The sequence below is a fragment of the Pinus tabuliformis genome, chromosome 7 (assembly GCF_031772625.1).
Source record: "Pinus tabuliformis cultivar Carrire ecotype Pingquan chromosome 7, CPIR1, whole genome shotgun sequence".
In the NCBI taxonomy this organism is placed as follows: Eukaryota; Viridiplantae; Streptophyta; class Pinopsida; order Pinales; family Pinaceae; genus Pinus; species Pinus tabuliformis.
Genome location: NC_142293.1, coordinates 1,077,759,827 through 1,077,782,825, shown reverse-complemented (window position 1 = coordinate 1,077,782,825; position 22,999 = coordinate 1,077,759,827). Strand labels below are relative to the sequence as shown.

At 38.9% G+C, this 22,999-nt stretch overlaps 1 protein-coding gene across 7 annotated transcripts in view; it reads right to left on the bottom strand.

Annotated features, from left to right (window-relative positions):
- Positions 1 to 22,693, bottom strand: part of ASG2 (transducin family protein / WD-40 repeat family protein) — a 397,489-nt gene extending 374,796 nt beyond the window's left edge. For 6 of the 7 annotated variants that reach the window (XR_016266869.1, XR_016266868.1, XR_016266870.1 and 3 more), the window contains exons 1-3: positions 22,443 to 22,693; positions 790 to 882; positions 93 to 170 (exon numbers count right to left, since the gene is read on the bottom strand). Coding sequence is in view for 4 of the 7 variants with exons in the window: in XM_089459353.1 (XP_089315479.1) it covers positions 93 to 170; positions 790 to 882; positions 22,443 to 22,514 (243 nt within the window). In the remaining 3 variants the exon portion in view is untranslated. The remainder of the gene's footprint in view (positions 1 to 92; positions 171 to 789; positions 883 to 22,442) is intronic. The other variant, XM_089459352.1, reaches the window with a different exon arrangement.
- Between the last annotated feature and the right edge of the window lie 306 nt (positions 22,694 to 22,999).

The window sequence follows — 22,999 nt, the reverse complement described above, 5'->3', positions numbered from 1 at the left end:
CAGTAAAAGTGTTAATTTTTAAATCACCTACATTGAGAGCAATTTATTTTGCAAAGGGAGAAAAACTAAACAGAATAATTTTCTTGCCATACCCTTGAATCATCTGATCCAGACACCAGAAGAGAACCTTTTGAATTCCATGCTAGCGCATTCACACAACCTTGGTGGTCCTGATAAAATGATAGAATAATAAGAAAGAAAGATATCCAATAAACTTTAATAAACCACAAAATGAACATGATATAATTTGTGCTTAAATCTGTTTATGTAACAAGCAAAAATGATTCCCAGCTTAAGAAAACATTTACTTAACTGAGACAAGGTGCATTCTTACAGAAATATTTAGCTTGACATGAACTTCAAGATCAAAATTGATTACTTTCCGGGGGAAAGCAAACCAAAGATGAAAATTGTTTACTTTTGTGGGGTAAGCACACCAAATACTCAATAATTTCCTATCTAATGAGTAAGCACCAAGACATTCTTGTTGGAGAAATACTAGAAAGAACCGGGAGGGATGCCAACTTTGAAAGAAGAAGCAAACTAACATGCAAGAAGCATATGGGGAAAACAATGTATAATCATTCTTTGTTGGGGATAATAGGCCTCTTAAATTTTATAATGTCCGTCCACCCTAAAAACCAATTCCTTAGAAATCGGTTACCTCCATGTTACACAATAAGCCTATTTCCAGGAAATTTAACCTCTTTCCAAGCAGGTGAAAACAATCAATCACCAACACTGCTCAATACAATCTAATAACATATAATATGCATTCAAGTAGCAAACCTCCAGTTGGGTTTCTAATGACAGCCGCTGAACAAGAGAAGAGTGCATCTGTAGTGTACAATTAATATCCTGGCCATGGTAAGGATAGGACACCTGCATCAGATAAATTAGAAATGTCAGTATCATACATCCATGTCAGGCCAAGACAATTTAAATGATGTTCTCATCACTGGTATCTACTTACATAAAAAGTTCTTGGTGGATCCCAACATTTGGAACTATGATATCAGATCTAATATTTTCCCAGATGTGGATCTAGATGGATAAGTATATGTACTGGAAATGGAAAGGATCATACAGAATGGGGACCAGATACTTCCAGATTGAAAACTGTGGCATGTTCCACAAATGTAAAGAAGAATAAAAAAGGGAACACGAGAGGAAAACGAAAGCCCTTTAACTCAAAATGGGAGGCATTTGGAATTTGAATTCTTCCAAAATATGTCCTCTGATGAGTCAAAATAATTCAGCAGGATCGCAAGCTCAGGAAGCCAATCTCCAAAACGTTCCTTACCTGACAACACCAGAAATAGATAATAAACTCAACCAGCCAGTCACCAGAGAGATCTATATGCTTGAACATTTTTATCTGGATGCTTGGGCACTGACAAGGGAGACCACTAGAGGTCGGTAGAAGAATTGCGGAGATTAGGAGGCAATATAAATTCTACCTCCATGCCCTTGATTCCCAAAGACAAAATTTCAACAAGACTCTCCAGACACAGGCCAACTACACTCTGCAACACCTCCTAAAAAGAATTATTAAATTTACTGCAACCAAGCTCAAAGAACTTATCCCTTCCCCAATTTCAGATTCATGCCAGGATCTCAGAAAACATAATTTTAATTTTGGAGGCCCAACAGTCCAGCAAGATGGAGCAACGATGAGGCATGACCTTAAAGATTGACATGGCTGATGCTTTCAACAAGGTAAACCATACCTTTCATCTTAAAGATTTTAAGTTTTGCTCCAACCCAAATTGGATGATCTGGGTCCACACGTGAATCTCTCACTGCTAAATAGCAATTTTGGAAAATGGCAAACACACACAAATTTCTATAAAGCCAATAAATAAATAAGGCAGTGATGTCCTCTCTCCCCATATCACTATATTCTAATGGCAGAATATGTAGGAGGAGTTTTGTCAAGTCTCAAAAGGCAGGGACCATTACAACATTTAGAGATAGCCAGCAGCATAAAAGATATCAATCTTAGACAATTTGTTAATGACACAATACTTTTGGGAGGAGCTTAGACAAAAAGAGCCAGAAGATTCAAAAACATTTTAAAATAGTTTCTCCTAACCTGGCAGGTGAAATAAACCAAACACTTGTTACATGCAATGAACATCTCGGCACAAGAGTTCTGACCCATGTTGCTAACATCTTGTAATTTCAGATAGGTAACAGTAATGATTCATTACCTAACTAGGGGTGTCAATTGGATTCATAAATATTAGTAACTCTAACAGGTTACCCTTGCTTGAAAAAAAAAGGATCAGAGTCTTGAAATTATTAGTGTATTTGCACAAGTGGCCATGGCCCATTCATAAGTATCATTACATACTTGTAGTCTTGTAATTATCGAAAAGGTCATATTTTATTTCATATATATATATATATATATATATATATATACACTAGGTTTAGGGTTAAGGCCAACCCAATCACACTTGATATGTAGGCTCAATAACCCTATTGGGATGCGTGCCCTTCTTTTGTGGGTCTAGAACACCCTCTTGAAGAGATGCCTGACAAGACTTATCTATAAGACAGAGCTCGAGTCCTCATTTGTGCTATCTCATCTTGTGATTTCTTGATCTGAAACATTGAGTATTATAAGCCCAAGGGCACTTAATTGTGGTGTTTTCCTCTCATGATTGGCATTTTTCTCTTGGGCACACAGGTATTTCTGTTTTATGCATTTGTGCTTGGCTTTTGCACTCTCCATCTCCCTTGTGCTTGTGAGGATGCTATTTCAGAAATTGGGTGAGATTTAGTTCCATTGATGCTTTTCTTGACCTTTATAAATCTAAACATTTTATCAAAGCAAGTGTGAACCTTATTCTAAATTTTTTTGCCCGATACGAAAACTATTGGCTATGGTTTTCTTGGATCATCTCTTTTAGGGTTCTCTATGAGTTCTCAATATAAAAACCTTAATCTAGGGCTACGCCTTATTCCCAAGGTGTTGGCATTTTTCACCCTTCTTTAAGCCCCGTGCCTTCATTCCTAGGGTTATCTAAGGTTTTGTTCAATTGTGATCTATAAATGTGAATTTATGAAGTATTCATTCCATAACAAGGCTTAATTCTGTTGTTATTGAGCCTATCAATTCAAACAAATTGTTTCACTATTTGAATGGGGCTAACTATCATTCTCGAATCTCAGGTAAATCAAACGACTACCACTTTGTAGCAAAGGTTTGTGGATGTACTTGGCAAGTCTCTTGTTGAATATGGTGATAGTTATGAGCTCATGTGTTTGTAGAAGGACGAAGCTCTTGGGTTGATAACTCTTAAAAATGACCCTAGTCTCATTCATCATACCAAGTATAACAAAGGTGTGAAGGAAATCTAGGATACCTTCACAACTGTCTATGGAACAATTAATACTACTCAAGTCAACCAACTTGAACCTCAACTCTCTAATCTCAAGACAAGTGACTTTGCACAGTTGAGAAGTATATTGCAAACATTAAAAACCCAAAGGCTGACATTATTTAGGTAGGGAGCAAAGGAAAATCAGATTTGGAACTTGCAAGTCATGCTCTGAATAATCTCTCTCTAACATTCAAATGCTTCGTTTGAATATTCTATAATATTCCTTTATTTCTCAAGAATCTTGTAACTCCTCTTGAAGAGATTTCCTATATCCTCATTCAATGTCAAGTTATTTCAAAAAAAATATGGATGAATCAAACCCCCATCCTCCCCACGAAATCAAGCCCGTCCATAACCTGTCACTAACCCTCTTAAATCTAAGTGCAACCAAAGTAAAGGAGAATCTTGAAATTCGCCAACAGAGCCATCCCTCCAAGTCATACCTTGCTCTTCTTCTGAAATTGAAGAGTTTGCAAGATCTACAATGGGCACCAACGATCTTTTTTATCAGGATGCGTGATCTTTTCATAGTACACATTTCAAAATTCACTTTGAACTTTAATCCTCTTCTTCTCAGCAAGACTATATTTTTGATTTTGGTGCTACTCAATACATGACCAAACATGAACACCTCTTCTTCTCAACAAGACTAGATTGTTGATTTTGGTGTTACCCAATACATGACCAAACATGAACACCTCTTCTCTAATTATTGATTCTTGATTTGGGGTAGCATCGGATGTGCTCTAGCCTTGAAAATTGGTGGAGAGGCTAAACCACATGAAATCTCCAAGACCTAGAAATGGTTTGAGCAGATTCTAACCAGTTTGGGAGATATTAAAATAATCAATATTTTTAATAGAGTTCCTAAGTCTAAACTTAGGAAAATAAAATTAAAATATTAATGGGTATTAATATAAAATTGGGTTAGAAGGTTCCAAAAGTCATGGATCAAGCCAAATCTAATCTTAGTCGTTGATTAGAGATTTAATCTCGGTCATTGAAGGAACAACAGAAAAAGTATAAGAAGAGGCTTGAGAGTCAGTTGGAGAACACACTAAGGGAAACCAGTCAGTTCGATTTCTTGAGCGGGGTTAGCTGAGAAATTCGAACTAGTGGTCTGGAGAGTAGCAGGAAGCAACAAGTACAGAACAGAGAGTCGGGAACAACACCGGGGGGACAGTGCAGAGGTTGGAGAAGCAGACGCAGAGGCAGCAAACTGCGCAGTCACTGGGTGACGCAGAGAGGCCCAGTGTCGACGCAGAGAGGCAAGGGTTGACACAGAGGGTCTGGGAGCTATGCAAAGGTCAGCCAGGCTGACGTTGAGACTGGGAGAAGTGTTGAATAATTTTCTCTCTGTTGGGTAAGCCAGTTTGGCACCTAGTTGTACTGAAGAATTGTTGAATAATAAAATCCTCCCTTGTTGCACCGATTTTCCCACATTGGGTTTTTCTGGGGACTGATTGTCCAAAATATTTGTGTCGATGTGTTAATTCTTGTGCATGTGTTTGTTTGAGTATTATGATGTGATATATGCAACTGAATTTATTTTAATGTTTACAAAGGATTCTCATAAATAATTTATTGGGAAATAAGTAGGTAAAATAAATCAGTTATTGCAATGACAGAATTTTCACATGGTATCAAAGCAAGTAATCAGAGACAGGAAGGGAAAATCAATTATGAGACGAGACCATGATGCAGAGGTATCTACGTCAGGAGACTTGCACAGATTTTCAGAAAATTGCACAAGAGAAAGTGATTTCGATTTCTCTATGTTGGCTTCCAAGTTGGAAGAAGAAGTGGCTTGCGTGACTAGCTCTGCATCATCAGAGGTATGGTATATAGACAGTGGGGCCTCTTGGATGGGAATCCGGGAATGTTTCTCAGATTATTGGGAGGAGAAGATGAACTTTCAGATCACCATGGGGAACAAGGCAAAATGTACTCCAGTAGGGAGGGGTACCATAGTTTTTCAAACAGAAACAGGAGAGCGGTTCCGTGCTACCAATGCGCTGCATGTACCAGAATTGGGGATGAACTTACTTTCTGTGTCGCAACTTCAAGGCAAAGGCTATGACGTTTTCTTCATCAAGGAGAAAGTATACGTCAAACACTCGAGCTAGAAAATGAAAGTGCAGATCGGGATCAAAAGTAACAGGTTGTACAGACTACAACTAGAATCACCAATGGCACTAATAGGAAGTCATGGAGACAAGGATTTGAACGAACTATGGCACAAAAGAATGGGACATTTGCACCATGGGGTTCGGATAATTCTCAAGAGCACTATAACAGGAGTTTCGGATCTTAGTACGGAACGAGATGATGTATGCAGAGGATGTGCTCCGGGAAAGTATGCCAAAGCAGCATTTCCTAGAAGTAAAAACAGGGCCAAGAGTGTACTAGGTTTGATACACTCAAATATCTGCAGACCCATGTCCACTAAAGCTCTTAGTGGTGTCGAGTACTTCCTTAGCTTCATTGATGACCGGTCACTCAAGGAAAACTTGGATTTATTTTCTGAAAACCAAGGATGAGGTTTTATGTCGATTCAAAGAGTTCAAGGCTCTGGTGGAGAATCTGACTGGGAAGAAAATAAAAGTTTTGCGCTCAAATAATGGTGGAGAGTATGTCGATAAAGACTCCATTGATTTTTGCGCTAAGGAGGGCATCAGAAGAAAGTGGACAGCTCCTTACAATCTTGAGCAGAATGGAGTAGCAAAAAGAAAGAACAGGACTATTGTAGAAGCAGCTAGAGCCATGATGTATGATCAGGATATGCCAAAATTCCAATGGGCAGAAGCATGCAAAATAGCAGTCTATGTTCAGAATAGAACTCCTCATCGAGCATTGGGCAAGATTACTCCAGAGAAAGTCTTCACATGGAAGACGCCTGAAGTCAATCATTTCAAGATATTTGGGAGCTTAGCATATTGTCGCATACCTGAAGAAAAGAGGAAGAAGCTGGAACAAACTAGAAAGAAAGGATATCTAGTGGGATATAGCGAGAATGCTAAGGCATACAGAATTTATCTTCCAAGGAGCAGGAAGGTAGTAGTTCGACGAGATATCAAATTCATGGAGGACAGGGCCTTCAAAAAATCTCGCCAAAATGCCTTCCGAGGAGCAGTCAAAAGAGGAACCGTTGGTCAAACCTCTTCAACCAACGGAAGAAAAGAATTCTTCCTCGGGTCAGGAAGAATCACAGGATGAGGAGGAGCTAACAGAAGCACCTGCTGGCAGAGGAAGAACGAGCAAGGAACTTCGTCAGATTCTGCAAGATGCAGAGGACTTCATCGGTGCACCAAGGAACAATAAGAGGGAGCGAAAACAGCCAAATAGATATCAGGCATTAATAGCTTAGGATGGGGAGCCTGCCAACTTTCAGGAGGCAGCTCAACATCAGGTTTGGTTGGATGCGATGGTAGAGAAGTACAACTCCATAATGGTAAACGATGTCTAGGAGTTAGTGTCAAGGCCTCAAGACAGATCAGTGGTAGGTTCGAGATGGATCTACAAGATCAAATACGCTGCAGACGTCAGTGTTGAGAAATACAAAGCTGGGTTTGTGGCTAAGGGGTATGCTCAGAAGAAAGGAATTGACTATGAAGAGACCTTCGCCCCGGTAGCCAAGTATACATCTATTAGAACCGTGATACCTCTTGCAACACAAATGGGGTGGGAGATCCATCAGATGGATGTCAAAACGGCATTTCTAAACGGAGTGATAGAAGAAGAGGTATACATTGAACAACCTGAGGGCTTTGAGACACATGAGAAGAAGTCTCATGTATGCAGATTGAAGAAAGCCTTGTATGGGCAGAAACAGGCACGGAGAGCATGGTATGGTCGAATCGATGGCTACTTGCAGAAAATGGGATTTGTCAAGAGTGACGCAGATCCAAATCTCTACTATCTAGTTGTAGAGAATGAGCCTCTAATATTAGTATTATATGTGGATGATCTCTTCCTAACACAATCATCCAGGCTCATCGGGGACTCCAAGAAGAATCTAGCCACGGAATTCAACATGAAGGATTCGGGACGAATGCATTATTTCCTGGGTTTGGAAGTCTGGCAGCAAAAGGGGGAGATCTTCCTTGGGCAAGGGAGATATGCTACAGCAATCCTGAAGAGATTCAAGATGGAGGACTGTAGACCCATGGCTACTCCAATGATCACCAACTGGAAGAAGATTGATGCATCAGAAGACAAGGATGTTGATCCCACCCTATACAGGCAACTCATAGGGTCCATGATGTATCTGGTCAATACCAGGCCAGACATTTGCTACGTTGTCAACACCCTCAGTCAATTCATGGTGGAGCCAAAGAGGGCACACTGGGCAGCAGCCAAACATGTTCTCAGGTATTTACAAGGAATAGTCGATTATGGACTCTTGTACACCTGGAGTAAGGATATCAGATTGAGTGGATTTACTAATGCAGATTGGGCAGGAAGTTCAGTGGATCGGAAAAGTATCTCTGGGTATTATTTCAACATTGGATCAAGAATGACCTCCTAGAGCAGTAGGAAACAAAAATCTGAGGCTCTGAGCTCAGCAGAGGCAGAATATATGGCTGCAAGCACAGCTTCATGCAATGCCATATGGCTTAGAAAACTGCTTGTGAACCTATTCAAAAGAAAGATGGAGACGACCAAGATCATGTGCAATAATCAGAGTTGCATCAAGCTCTTTGAGAATCCAGTGTTTCATGATCAGTCAAAGCATATTGATATCTGGTGTCACTTTGTCAGAGACTGTGTCCAACGAGGAGTTGTACAGTTGAGCTACACTCCTACAGGAGAACAGGTGGTAGACATCCTTACCAAGGCCCTTGGAAGAACCAAGTTTGATTATTTCAGGGAGAAGATGGGGATGATAAAAAATCCATTTCAGTAGCAAAAATGGGTATGATGTTGCAATGCAATAGCAATCAGCAGTAGCACGATGCAACATGATGAGAAGGAGTTTGCAATGCAGATGCAATGTTGGTAAGAAGGACCAGCAGTAGCACGGATGCAAAGGGAGTTGCAGTGTTGGGAAGATGGACCGACAGCAGCACGGATGCAGAGGGAGCTGCAGTATAGATGTAGTAGTGGCAACAATAAATCCATGGGCAGCAGTACAAGATGCAGCAGTGCAGAGGATGATGGGTAGGGAGGCTTAGCATTAGCACAGGCACCGATGCTATATGATCAAAGTAATGCTCAATGTGGAGTATTACTAGAGCACAGTCCTCACTAAGAGGGAGTGTTGATTTGGGGTAGCATCGAATGTGCTCTAGCCTTGAAAATTGGTGGAGACTCGGAGAGGCTAAAGCACATGAGATCTCCAAGACCTAGAAATGGTTTGGACAGATTCTAACCGGTTTGGGAGATATTAAAATCATTAATATTTTTAATAGAGTTCCTAAGTCTAAACTTAGGAAAATAAAATATTAATGGGTATTAATATAAAACTAGGTTAGAATGTTCCAAAAGTCATGGATCAAGCCAAATCTAATCTTAGCTGTTGATTAGAGATTTAATCTCGGTCGTTGAAGGAACAACAGAAAAAGTATAAGAAGAGACTTGAGGGTTAGTTGGAGAACACACTGAGGGAGACCGGTCAGTTCGATTTCTAGAGCGGGGTTAGCTGAGAAATTCGAACTAGTGGTTTGAAGAGCATCAGGAGGCAGCAAGTACGGAACAGAGAGTCGACAACAACACCAGGGGAACAGCACAGAGGTTGGAGAGACAGACGCAGAGGCAATAAACTGCGCAGTCACTGGGTGACGCAGAGAGGCAGGGGCTGACGCAGAGGGTTTGGGAGCTATGCAGAGGTCAGCCAGGCTGACGCTAAGACTGGGAGAAGTGTTGAAGAATTTTCTCTCTATTGGGTAAGCCAATTTGGCACCCAATTGTACTTAAGAATTGTTGAATAATAAAATCCTCCCTTGCTGCACCGGTTTTCCCACATTGGGTTTCTCCGGGGACTGATTGTCCAAAATATTTGTGTCGATGTGTTAATTCCTAAGTCACCTGACACGGGGATTCGGGACACGTAGGATTCGGGATTCGTGGTGTCGGATTCGGGACACGCTGACCCCCCAGAACAGGACACGTTAGGACACGTTATATATTATTTTATTAAATATATATATATATATATATATATATATATATATTAAAAATTAGATATTATCATATTTCTTACACAAATTTTAATTAATGATACAAATTTATTGATTTCAAACATAGATCTTGATTCTTCATCTATAGCTATGCCTATTAGTAATTACTAATTAGCATGCATAGTACATACAAAATTCAAATAAATGTCAGTGGTACTGGTCACATAAATGATAAATTTATTAAAAATTTAAATCATGATTCATAATTCATAACTGAAAGACAACTTACAACTAGATTTCACCATTTTTTTTAAATGGTGCAACCCTTTCAAAAGAACCAGATAAAAACTGAATCAATCAAGGTGGCACATCATGCTTGTTTGACCTCTAAATATCAACAATAATATTTGACCACTTTTTTCTCTGTAAATAACGTTGTTCCCTCCAAGCAAACCAGATTCAAGATGAAAAGATATAATGTTGTCCAGACTCCAAACCTTAGGGTTATATATCTCACATCTATACTCAGGAAAAACTGAAAGCAACCACTTCGTCAAATGCTTGCTTTGATATTAAAATATTGAACTCCATGCCAATCTCAAGCAAGGAATCTCAGTGAACCAAATCCCATTTATTACAGCAGCATTCCTTTAGCAGCATTTAGCATCTCAGTGAAGCAAGGGTTGTTCAAATTTGGCTTTTGAATATGCAACTACATTCAAGACAGAGGCCATATTTCATTAGAAAATCATCCAATCAATCAAAGAATAAAACCATCATTTCACACAGTTAGGATATGGAAGATACTAGAATAGGCCTTTAACTTATAATCGATTCATTAATCGCCAATCTTATGAACAGTACAAAAGAATGCTGAAAACTCTGGCTTGACACGTCCCAAAAATCGCGACACGCACTGCAAATTCAGGACACGTTATAGGACACGACGTGTCATAAAAGGAGACGACGTGTCCTGAAGTTTGGACACGAATCCGCAGAGAATCGTGTCGGATTCGCTGGATTCGCGATTCGACAGGGCTTTTGGACGAATCCGGTATCTTAGGTTAATTCTTGTTCATGTGTTTGTTTCCGATTTATGATGTGATATCTGCAGCAGAATTTATTTTAATGTTTACTGAAGGACATTCATAAATAACTTATTGGGAAATAAGGCCGTAAAATAAATCAGTGGTTGCAGTGATAGAATTTTCACATTGATAACAACAGTGGAGAGAAAGTGGTTATTGGCCAAGACTAGATTGTTGATTTTGGTGCTACCCAATACATGACCAAACATGAGCACCTCTTTTGTAATTATTGAAAGAAATAGAGTGGAGAGAAAGTGGTCATTGGTCATCATTGATCCAACTAAGTTTGCAAATGTTCATCATGTTTTAGGTGTTGAACCAAATTTGGTTTCTATCTATCATTGAACATACATAAATAAAAATGTGGAACTCTTGACAAATCAATGGGTTATAAAGGAGATAAATGATGATTCTAAAGTGGTTCCTACTGCACTCAAATTGTCAAAGTTCCAGGGAAACGGAAGTGCCAACTTTTTCAACAAGGATCGAATCACATATCAACATTATGTGTGTCGTCGTCATCCCATTCTACAAGTTATATATTGCAAAAGATCTTAGTAAAACCTTGAACCTATGTACCAACCTAGGTAAGCCTATAATTTGATGACGAATTCCATCCTAGGAGGTTTCTTAACCTCACTGATTACTTGTGTTTTTCGACACGGCTAATCAGAAGAGTTTTTTCCCTTTAGCTTAAAACCCAAAGCTAGAATGAAATTTATTGTCGAATTATCAGGGCAGTCCTAGTGTTTTAGTCGAATCTGATGTAAAAATGGTTTGGGAATAATTTAAGATAATTGGCTTAATTATTTTATTACAAATCAATTGGTTTACTAGATCAAATTGAGTAATCTATAGTTTATGTGTCTTGACCCTTGAGGGTCTAAGACAAATCTGTATTCCCTCTTTGAGTCTTGTAAATGAAAAATCATATGTATTAGAGGGTTGGGAAAATAATTGATCCCCTCACTTGTAAATTAATTAATTTTTCTAGCAAAATAAATTAAATCCTAAGCCAGAAAATTAATTAATTAAGTAAAGTTAAATTGTCTTAAGAAAATAAATTCTTCAAATGGAAAAATTCGTGGGTCTTAAAAGAATCAATTTTTAAAAGTCCTCCACCAAGGGAATATTGTACTTTTCAAGAAAATTTGGACCCTTGGACCTTGGTGGTTAAATCAAAGTCAAATTTTTAAGGAAACTAGCTCTAAATAATTAATTTTGAGCTAATTAAAATGGAATTAAATGATAAATTCGAAATCTTCAAAAATAAAAAATCAAAGGCCAAGATTAAAAGATCATGAAGTGTTTATCAATGGCCAAGATTATTTTGACAAGGATCAAAGAAACTAGTCGTTATTTTTCCATTTGGAGGATTTATCTATAAATTAGAGGGTCACTTGAGTCTCTAAGCATCTTGTTCTCTGGCTAGAAAATTTCTGCTAAAGCAGCTTTGTAGCTATTGTCCCGCTGGGAACTATTTTTCAATCATAATAAAGACTTTGGGGTGCAATTCAAGGTGTTCTTGCTTATTGATTTGTGGTATATGTTGACTACAGGCATCTCTATGTTGTGTTGAATATTGATAAGATTTGTTTTTTCATTAGATGGAGATAGAACCATACTATTGATAATTTTGGATTGATCTTAGGTGGTTTGATTCCCCATGTCATCTAACAAATTATTTTGAGATAAATTCATCGTGCTTGCAGGTACTTTAGTCCTTGGTCTCCAAGCTCACAAACTTCGGCAAAAATCATTATTGCTTAGATTCCAAATATTTATATCGTGGATTAAATCTTCGCTAAAGCTATAGTATACATTGGGGTTTCTAAAGTATTTTTAGCCATTCTTCAAAGAAAAAAAACTCCATAAAAAATATTTTTCTCAAAAATTTGAAATTTTTAAAACCCTTGTATATTTGTAGATTTTGTGAATAATTTTGTAGATCTAACTTGTAAATTATTTTTTCTAACTTGGGTTTTGGGGATTTTTAGTATTTTGTATATATTTGAGGCTTGGGTGTTTTTTTTTCATTTTTACAAGTTGGGTCAAGGAATCAAGTAAGAAAAGAGCTAGACCTAGACCCTTGAGGGTAAGATCTAGTCTCTAGACAATTCTGTAGGGACATTTACCAAAGATTTGACGGCAAAATTTAGATCTGGAAAAAAAATAGATCTAAACTTTTTCGAGATACCGATTTTCAGTTTTTGGCCTCCTCTTGCCATTTTAGCCCCTGATCTATCATCCTAGCTCTTTTATCCCCACGAATTTGTCTCTCTTAGCCTTGTTTTCCATTTTTTGGCCTCTTTCGCCCTCAATTGACCTGAAACCCTAATCTGAAGTTTTAAGGCTAAATACTTGGTGGTTTTGCAGGCTTAAGGTCTCAAAATTCTTATTTTTCAAGCAGAAAAGTGATCCCAGATATTTATTGATTTTCAACGTTGGGATCTTCAAGGCCTTGGGCCTAGGGTTTGACCTCAAACCTTTGTTTTCTACATTTTTATTACAGCAAGCAAATTACTAATAATCAGGCCCTAAAACCACAAACTGAATGGTTAAAATCATTTAAAATTGCAAAACCTTCATTTTCACAAATTTTGGCCACTTGGGTATTTGAGTTTTGGCCTAGATCTAACATTTAAGCTTGCTGGATTTTTTTGCATAACTGAAATTTCTGCAGTTCTGAAATTTCTAAATCAAATACTTAATAAGGACCAAAAACTAAAATTTTCAATTTCCAGAAAATTTTACTATTTTTAGAAATATTAGGGTTTGTCTTAAGCATTGTTGGGTTGTTGATCTATCATTGTTTCACTATTGTAATAACATATCAGTTATGAAATTTTGAATCACATCCTCTAAATAGCTCAAAAAATTAATTTTTCAAATTTGGCGAATTTTTTCTATTTTTAGAAATATTGGCATCTATTTTTGGCTTGATTCCTTTGTTGATTTGTGGTTAACTCACTGCTGTAACAAACATATCAGTTCTGAAAATTGCTAAGTCAAACTCTCTAAAAGCCCTAAAAGTTCTGGTGCATTTTACTATTTTTGGGCATATAGGCCATATATTTTTGGCAGTTTTATCTTGCTGGTTTGTCTTTACTTACTGCTGTAAATCAAGAAATCATATTTGAAATTTGACTGAATACATCATCTTAAAGTGATCTAAGCAAGCTAAAGTACATTTGTTGGTCATTAGAATTTCAGTTTTTTATGTGTTGGGCAAGTTTCATCATTTGAAGTGGTTTATGCACTGTTGTTACAACATTGATAACATCTGAATTTTCTGAAGTAGTATTGTTGGTATAAATCGGTGATCAGCATCTTGATTGACTATTTTAAGTGTTTGGCATCTTGGGTTACTTGGTATCTTGTGGCATATTGTGGAAATTTACACTTGTATCTCTAAGCATTTTATCTTGTCTAAGATTGTAATTCATTATTGTTAAGTACTCTTAAAGAAATTATAATTAAGTACTTACACAACTTAAGAAAATCTTAACTCAAGATAAATCACTCATAATCTCTTGCATAAGCATACTAAATCTAGATTTGCATTAATAATTTACCTCCTAGCATAAGCTAGGTTGATAGAGATATAGGACAACCCTTCTTACCTAGCTTGAGGGGCCTCAGAAACTCTTTGGTGGTTAACATGACGACCTTGCAATCGTCTGAGCCACAGTCTCTGCAGCGCCGGAGGCATCGGGTGATAGAAGCCTAACAAAAGGTATCATTAATCAGGCCCTAGCCTGATTTCCTGTTAGTCTCCTTCCCACAACCTACCTTGGAGCCCAGCTTCAAAATAGTTAAAGGAAAGTTACACTTAGACTAGGCATTTAACTAAATTTACCAAGATCATTGCATCTCACATAGGTCCTAGGACTTGCATATCATATACGTTAGTCAATCATTCAAGCAGTGGGTGTCCATCCGGTCATTTGGTTCCAATTCATAAGAATAAGCGAAGTTCTCTTTTGTCGTCATTGTCGAGCTCTTCTTTCATACTGAGCTTTTCTCTCCTACCATCGAGCTAGATCTTTCGCCCTCAAGCTCCAAAATCCACTGAGGTCGTTCATTTGAAATTTTTGTTGCTCATTCATGAATCATTTTTGAGGTCATTTTCTGCCCTCGAGCTCTAGAATCCACCACTAGTCTTGCTCAACCTCTAGAATCCATCGTCGCACCACTGCTTGCAGGTGTATCGACCTCCATTGGCATCCAGGCCTCCAGAGTCCATTTCTTTTTTTGCTTGCAGCTGTCGTAGTCATCGACCATCGTTCTCTCAGTCTTTGTGCATCTAGGTAAGTTCTACATATGCCATAATGTTTTTAAAATTAAATTTTAATTTTTTTTAGGTCGTGGAATGAAGATTGGAATATGGATTAGTAATTACGCACTGCATAGTAGTTTCAACTATGTAATTCAATTCTTTTTAATTCTAGAACTACTGCGCAGTGTGTAATTAAATTTTAAAATGTAAATTGTTTTTTAAATTTGAATTCTAGAAGTTCTAGAAAATTAAATTTACACAGTAGTTTCAAAAATGAGAAAATGTAGATTTTTCATTTCAAATTTACATTATCAGAAATTTAAATTTTTAAAATAAAAATAAAAATAAAAAATCTGCAAAATAAATAAAAAATTTAAAACCCAGCAAGCGCAAAATGACTGATCACAACAACATGAGAAGCCACAATGCCACTGACAGTGATAGTGAATATGATCCTCAAATAGAAAGTCCACTTGGAACTAAAATCCCATCAACAATGAATGAAACCCATGGCAGTAGTGCAGCTAGTGTTGCTCCCAATGCAACCCCATCAAAGACATTGGCAGAATATGCAAAGGGGGCATTTAATCCGAGCAAACCTCTTTTGTTATATGTTACCAAAATGGCTGGCCCCTCAACCCAACCAAAACCAAAAAATAAAAGAGGTGGGACACGCCATCGGAAATGCAATGTTTGTGGCCATTCTTGGGTTGGGAGCTATAGTCGGATCAAGATGCATCTTTTGGGTGTAGGTGGCAAAGGGGTTCATATATGTAGAAAATTAACCATGTTGTAAAAATCAAAGCTCTTGAGGATGCAAATGGCAGCAAATGCAAAGGGCACTCTTTCAAGAAAAAATGTTATGGCCCAAGCTCATCAAAATATTGATGAAGCCACAAGCTCCAAAAGAAAATTAAAAGAAATGAAAAATATGCCTCCACCATCTCTTGTTGGAACTAAGGGTTCTCGTTCTTGTGTAGTGGGACTAACTCTTGCAAGGATGTATAGTAAGTTGAATTGTGATGATACAGATGATGCCATTGGCAATTTTATTTTTGCCAATGTCATTCATTTCCATGTTAGTCATTCTCCTTACTACAAGGACGTGGGCAAGGCAATTGTAGTAGCAAGACCCTCATATGTGGCCCCAAGTGAACATAAGTTGAGGAGAGTGATATTAGAAAGGCAAGTGGACAATATTAATGTGCAAAAAGAAAATCTGAGGCAGACATGGGTGAGGGAAGGTTGTTCTATTGTTATGGGTGGGTGGACAGACATTGCCAATCCATTCTATGGGAAGGATCGAATGCATGATCTCATGCACATGGTACATGTCCACCATGTCCAAGCTACTCCATGCTCAACTCATACCGCTTCACCCGATCAACCAAAAAAATCCATCCAAAAAACCTTTCCCCTCTCTCTCGCATGGACGAGGGTGGGCTAACAATGTTGCAAGTGTTGTCTATGTACCCCTGGAGAGGGTTGCTCTGTAACTCTAGGACATGCTCCATTTGCTGCCTAGTTAGGGATGGTAACTATCCCTCAATGCTAGACAGCTTGGTTGTTGACTTGGGACACACCGCTCTAAGCTCCTCAATTTTATTGTTCTACTACGAGATGGTGCCTCATACTATCTAAATCTTTGGCTTCAATGCCATAAGATTGGTCCTAAAATGCTCAATCTTCTCCCAGCAGCTAATGCCTAAAATGCTCAATCTTCTCCTAGCAGCTAATGCCTAAAATGCTCAATCTTCTCCCAACAGCTAATGCTTGAAAGTACTGCAACGTTGTTGGCTATCGCCACATCTATCTGCACCTCATCAATGGGTGGTCCCAAAGATGGATGCTCAACCACCTTCGCCACGTCTCCAACTTGAGCCTTCAATTGGCATATCATCCTCCTCATCTGACTCACACTCCTCTATGTACTCTCCATGTTGTATCACAAGTAGCTCATCTCGCAAGTTTCCTTGAATGTCTTATCCTTCGTCTTCTTCACATATGGGTTCAATATGCTGCTCATCACGTTCTACCATTAAAGATGGATGCACAAGTAGGCTGCTATCATCATCTCCATATGATTGCTCATGCTTTTCAAAGTTATCATCATGAGGATCAACAGACTCAACTATAGAAGAAGAATCCTCGTCAGAGTGATCAAAAGGAATCTCTCCTATCATATCCCCCAAACATGAGTGTTTGGGCTCCCAAGGTTCCTTAACTCATTCTTGTTGCATGTTCAAACCTTTGCTTCTTTGTCAACTCTAACTCGCATCCTCCTTAGTTCTTCCTTCAAAATAGTTTCATGTTCTGCTCAACCAACCCTTCAGCTAATTTATAGGCAACAAGTGAGACAACCTAGTCCTTTCTCCAAATGGCTAATAACTTGGATTGCAGCTTCTTGCAAATTGCATCACGATCTCCCATAACTGAAGACAAAATAAACTGCAAGTTTGTTTTGATTGTGTTAGGATGATCCGATGATGTTCCTTAATGTTGAAGAAAGATTGGAACATTTTAGGAATCAAATCATTACATTCTAGATCAAGCATAACATCATATGATTTGACTCCAGCCATGATTTCTAAGATCTTGAGCTTCTTTCCTGTTAAAATTGGCAACTAGGGCCAAATTCCACCTTGAGACAACTCATATGATGGAGATGATTATTGCATTGGATTCCTCTTTTCAAGAGGTCCAAGTTTGATATAAAGATTATCTCATTCAAACAAGCAGAAGTGTGATTTTGAATTTATTCTCTCACATGTACAAATTGTTCAAGTCGGCCTCAGCTTAATGTGGGCTCAAGAAGCCCATTTGAATTGTCTCTTCACCCACATCAAAGTATATAAATAGAAGAGACCTCTCCTCATTTGGACATCATTCACTCAACCATTCTTCTCTCTCTTCAATACATTGGTTCGTACAGCTAAGGGACCTTCTCTCTCTCTCTCTCTCACACACGTGCGGCTAGGAGGACTGTTTTTCTGGGCTAAAACAAGACCGAAAATTTCAGATTGTTGACCTATGTTGACCAGCAATGACCAATGTTGTTTTGACCAATTTTGACTACGTTTTTAGAGGCATAATTTCGCTCTCTTGATGACGCACTGATTGGCACAAAATTCAAGGTGTTTGGCACTGTTTGACCATCGTTGACCGCAGGGTTGTTTGACCACAAGGATGACTATTGTTTGACTGAGTTTGACCAACATTTGTGGGACTATTTTGGGTTGACTTTGACCCTTGATGGAGGCCGAATTAATCTGCCTTTGACCGAGCTTCAAAGGAGGTGACTTGCTACTGATTTGACTAGCATTGACTTTGTGGTTAGGGCTGAAGTTTGACTACAGAATTTGACAGGGTTGATTTCACTTTGTATTGGGCTAATCTATTTGACTTTTGTACTCTCTCTCTGCTAAACTATTGAATAATAATAAGAAGATTTGATCAAAGGGTTTTCCCCACATTGGGGTCTTTCCTTGGCATCCACCAAATCTGGTGCCTTCTTGTCTTGGCTTGTCTTCTACATATATTTTTATGTTCTATCTGCATTTACTGTCAATGTGATTAATGGTTAATGTGATTGCCACTAGAAATTATTGGAAATTGTCTTTGGGCTACTAAAGGAACATTGAAGTAAGAAGGTTCGCCCTGCCCAGAATGCTCTGGACAAATGTCTCCCACTCCTCAGAGACTGCATTTAGGGCGGTCCTCACCATCAACTCCTGATTTGGCGTGGCCCCTATGGAAGTTAGTTGGTCCCGGATCTCCTTCAATCTACCGAGGAAGTGATCTATCTGCTCCTCCTATCGACTCCTCCGAGTCTCTACTTCCCTCTGGAAGTTCTCTCTTCGACTCCCTCTGAGTTGCTACTTCCCGTCTGGAATGTCTCTGCTAGACTCCCTCTGAGTCTCGATTTCCCTCCTGGAAATCCGCTTGCCAACCGTCGAGTCGCACCTCTCCGATCTCCTATGCACCTGCGACGTTGATCTGGATCCCTTGGCTAGAAATTCGCCTTGATAGCGACTCCCTCTACCTTGGTTCTGCCCCATTAGGTACTGTTATGCCCACAACACCCCACCAGTTTCACTCCCGCAATCTTCCCACAGCTTCCTATGCCCCAACAACTAAAGGACTGAGCCTCTAGGCTCTGCACAATCCCGACATTGGCTGAAATGCTCCCCTAGCCAACTGCGTCAACCCTCCTGGTCTCTGTGTGGCTCTATGTGAACCTTTTTCTGCCCTCCTCAGCCTCTGCGTTGGCCTTTCTCTGGCCAGGACTGATGACGCAATCCCTCTGCGTGAACCCTTCTTCTGTTGCTTTTTGCAAGGAAGAGCTTCTGTCACTTGGGACAGCTATTTCTGCTGCAAATGCTCTGCTTCAGCTGGTGCCTTCAACTCTCCTGTGACCTACAACCACGCTCTGATACCATGTTGAAATTTCTAAGTCTATATGTTAGAAATTTTATATGTATTCTTCTGGTTTATTTCTCCTACTTGTTAATTACAAACAAGTTATTTAAACATATAAACATCGAAATAAGCACAATATAGTCTCAATCATCTACAGATCAATAGCTAAAAGAAATAGCAAACACATAAGTGACACCGTTATTTTTGGATAACTCGTCCCCGGAAAAATCCAATGCGGGAAAACCAGTGCAGCAATTCTGAGAGTTATTTATTATGCATTATGTCCTTGAGTACAACCAGGTGCCAAACTGGCTCACCTGACAGAGAAAAATCACTGGCAGTAATAGCTCTCTATTCGGAAGCAAATATTCAAAAAATCTGCCCCACAAAACCCTCTCCAACATAACTGAAGCACTGCGTCAGCCCTCCTAGAATCTGTGTCAGCCCTCTGAGGCACTGCGCAGCCTCTACAACCTTTTGCATCACTCCTGCTACCCTCTGCGTGGATGACGCAGGCCCTCTGGCCTCTGCGTGGATGACGCAGGCCCTCTGGCCTCTGCGCTGTCTCAGCTAGCCTTTGCGTGGCCTGCTCTGGCTTCTGCGTCTGCCTCTCTGCCTCTACGATGATCACTCGGCACTATCTCTGCCTCTCTGTTCAGTACTCACTGCCCCTCGCTGCAAACTGATAACTGATTCAACTTTTCTTAGCAAACCCCGCTCTAGAAAATCGAATGACTGATCACTCTAGTGTATTCTCCAACTAACCCTTAAGCCTCCTCTTATACTTTTCTTGTTGGTCCTTCAACGGCCGAAGTTACATCTCTAATCAACGGCTAAGATTAGATTTGGCTTGATCCATGTCTTTTGGAACCTTCTAACCCAGTTTTATATTAATACCAATTAATATTTTATTTTTCCTAAGTTTAGACTTAGGAACTCTATTAAAAATATTAATTAGTTTAATATCTCCTAAATCAGGAAGAATCTGCCCAAACCATTTATGGGTCTTGGAGATCTCATGTGTTTTAGCCTCTCCACCAATTTTCATGGCTAGAGCACATCCGATGCTACCCCAAATCAACACATACTACTACATCTCACTGGGGCAGACCAAACACACTGGTAGAATGAACTATGTGAAATTTCATCGAATATTAAAGATACACTTAATATTAGGTTAGTGTTCCTTGTTTTTCCACCAACAAATTACATGAAGAAAACAAAGAAATTGACCAATGTTACATTAGGACACACTCACCAAGGTAAGAGAAAACCCTTGGCTCCCTCTGCTCCTGTGACAAGGAAACCTCCTTTGAAACATCCCCCACACTCCCTTGCTTTAGGGGAATGCATGGAAAAAAATCCCCAAAACTTGGAAGGTTCCCTTTTTTGCGGGGGAGGAGGGGGCATTCGAGCACTCCCCCAAAAAAGGACCATTGGGTGCCCCCCCCCCTTGCCCACTAAAAGGGGACTCCTAGGCACTCCCACCTGAAAATCACCCATTGACCTTTAAAAAAGGTCATTAAAGAACAAAAAACAGATTAAAAGAACATTATTCATCTGCCTCCGTACCTTATTGGACCCATAACCATTTCTCATTTGGATATGATTGAAATTGTCTGGGAGAGTGTTGCACAATATCTCCAAAGAGACTTAAATCTTTGAACGGTGAGGATTGGAACAGAATGCATCACTGAGCAATGTCTTTTAAATATTATATATTCAATGAGCAATACAATGGTGAATGAAGAATTGTGATTGTTACTATTACAACTTACATGCCAACATGATATTTATTCCATGCTTCATCATTCATGTTTGTTGGATATGCGTTGTATTTTTTAAATGTAGGTAGACCACACATCCCAGCACGCTTATGGGTGGTTTCCAGTCCATAGTTTTATACTCATTGTATGCTAATACTGCTTAGTGGATTAGCATTGAATGATGTTGTGGAATACCTAGACTTTGAGTAATTGGCACTATCTTATAAGTGGGAATTCATGACTTGTTTTTGAGATTTTGGGTGTTTTGGCAGTTGGGCCTATCATGCTCTAGATTTCAAGTAATTACCTATAAAAACAACGAATATCTTGTAAACGGGAATTCGGGATTTGATTCTCTAAGAGTTAGAGTTCCTTGACAGAAACGAATTTGCTGTTCACTGACCAGAATCAGTGAACCGTTGAACTTTTCAATATGATAAATTTTGAACTAGGGCCAACATCTTCGTAATCTCCATGTACCATATTAAGTTTTAACTGATAATGCAACGCCTTCTTCTTTGAGGGCTAACATTGTTCTCCATATTCTGCCAATCTTCTCTGCTTAAATCAATGAGGATATTTTACCACGATATCGGTCCTCCACCTGCAAAGGGTTCATATTAATAATCTGGAATTGGGAAATGTACAGTAACATAAGCCAAATTTTTCTCCTATGCCGAGACTTGTCACTAAAACTTGGCATTATAAACCATGTTGTTAAAATGGATTCAAAGTTCAAACCCCTAGCTTGTGACTGTTAGAAATTTCCAAACTCTTATGTATAACATGACCATTTGGTAATGGTCATCGACTATTTATCTGTAAATAAGACTTAAACTAACCCAATCTCTCATTGAAACTAAACTCTTGCTCCCAATTCTGTCTTAAAACCTTTGGAATTTCTTCAGCTCTCAATCCCCCGTGCATTCAGAGCATCATACGACCCAATTTGTGATTTTACTTCTGGACCTATTAGAGTCGGGGCTAATTAAACTTCCCTAAAGTTTAAACCCATCCTCATTTCCAATTTCATCGTCTATCCGTATTTGTAAATCATCCGTCACAATTCCGTTTTTAGTGATCTCCGGTCACTACTAGAGAGTCAAGACTCTCCTTAGATTAACTCAACAAATATCTTGCATCCATATTGTTACTCAGGCTTGCAATTCAATCGCAGCTAGGCTTAATAATTGACTTTAGTTATCATAATTTCTAATTTTCCAAAAATAGTCTAATCACGATCAAAATTACACATGTAATCGAATAAAATATTCTGAAAACTAAATCAAAAAATCCTGGGCATGACAAATTCGTTCTGCAAACACATAAAACCCCGTTTATACACTCAACTACGTGTGACAGAATAAAAATGAAATTACCTCCAGCGGGTCGATGGCTCTGCCGTCTATAATTTTGAGAATGTTACCGTCAGGCGACTTAATTTGCTTCATTATGGATAAAGCTGCGACTGAAACCACAGCACTGCAATATCAATACCCTAGCGTCGACAGTACAAAGTAAATTCCACACCAAAACATTACCGAGCAGAGGCCTAGTGAAGCCTGTCACGGAGTGAAGTAAACGCTTTCAGCCGCGGAACGAAGAAGCGATTTATGTTTTGAATGAATTAAGGAAGGGAAATTGCTTTAAAATATATAAATGTACTGTCGGTGATTTAGATTAGCGTGGCATGTGGGGGATCACAACGTCTTTTAAGCTTTTTAGGTGTGTAGTTAGTAGCTTTTTAGGTGTGTCGTTAGTAGTATTTTGTGGAGGGTAAAGGTTTTTGTTGTTTAATTAAAAATTAATTTGCATTAACTTTGGTGTGAAATACGATGGTGGAAAAAGCTTAAAGAAGTTTGGGAAGAACGATGGTGTACATTTTGCATATTTCACGGAGTGGAATCGGAAAAGCATTTCATTTTGGAATGGGATG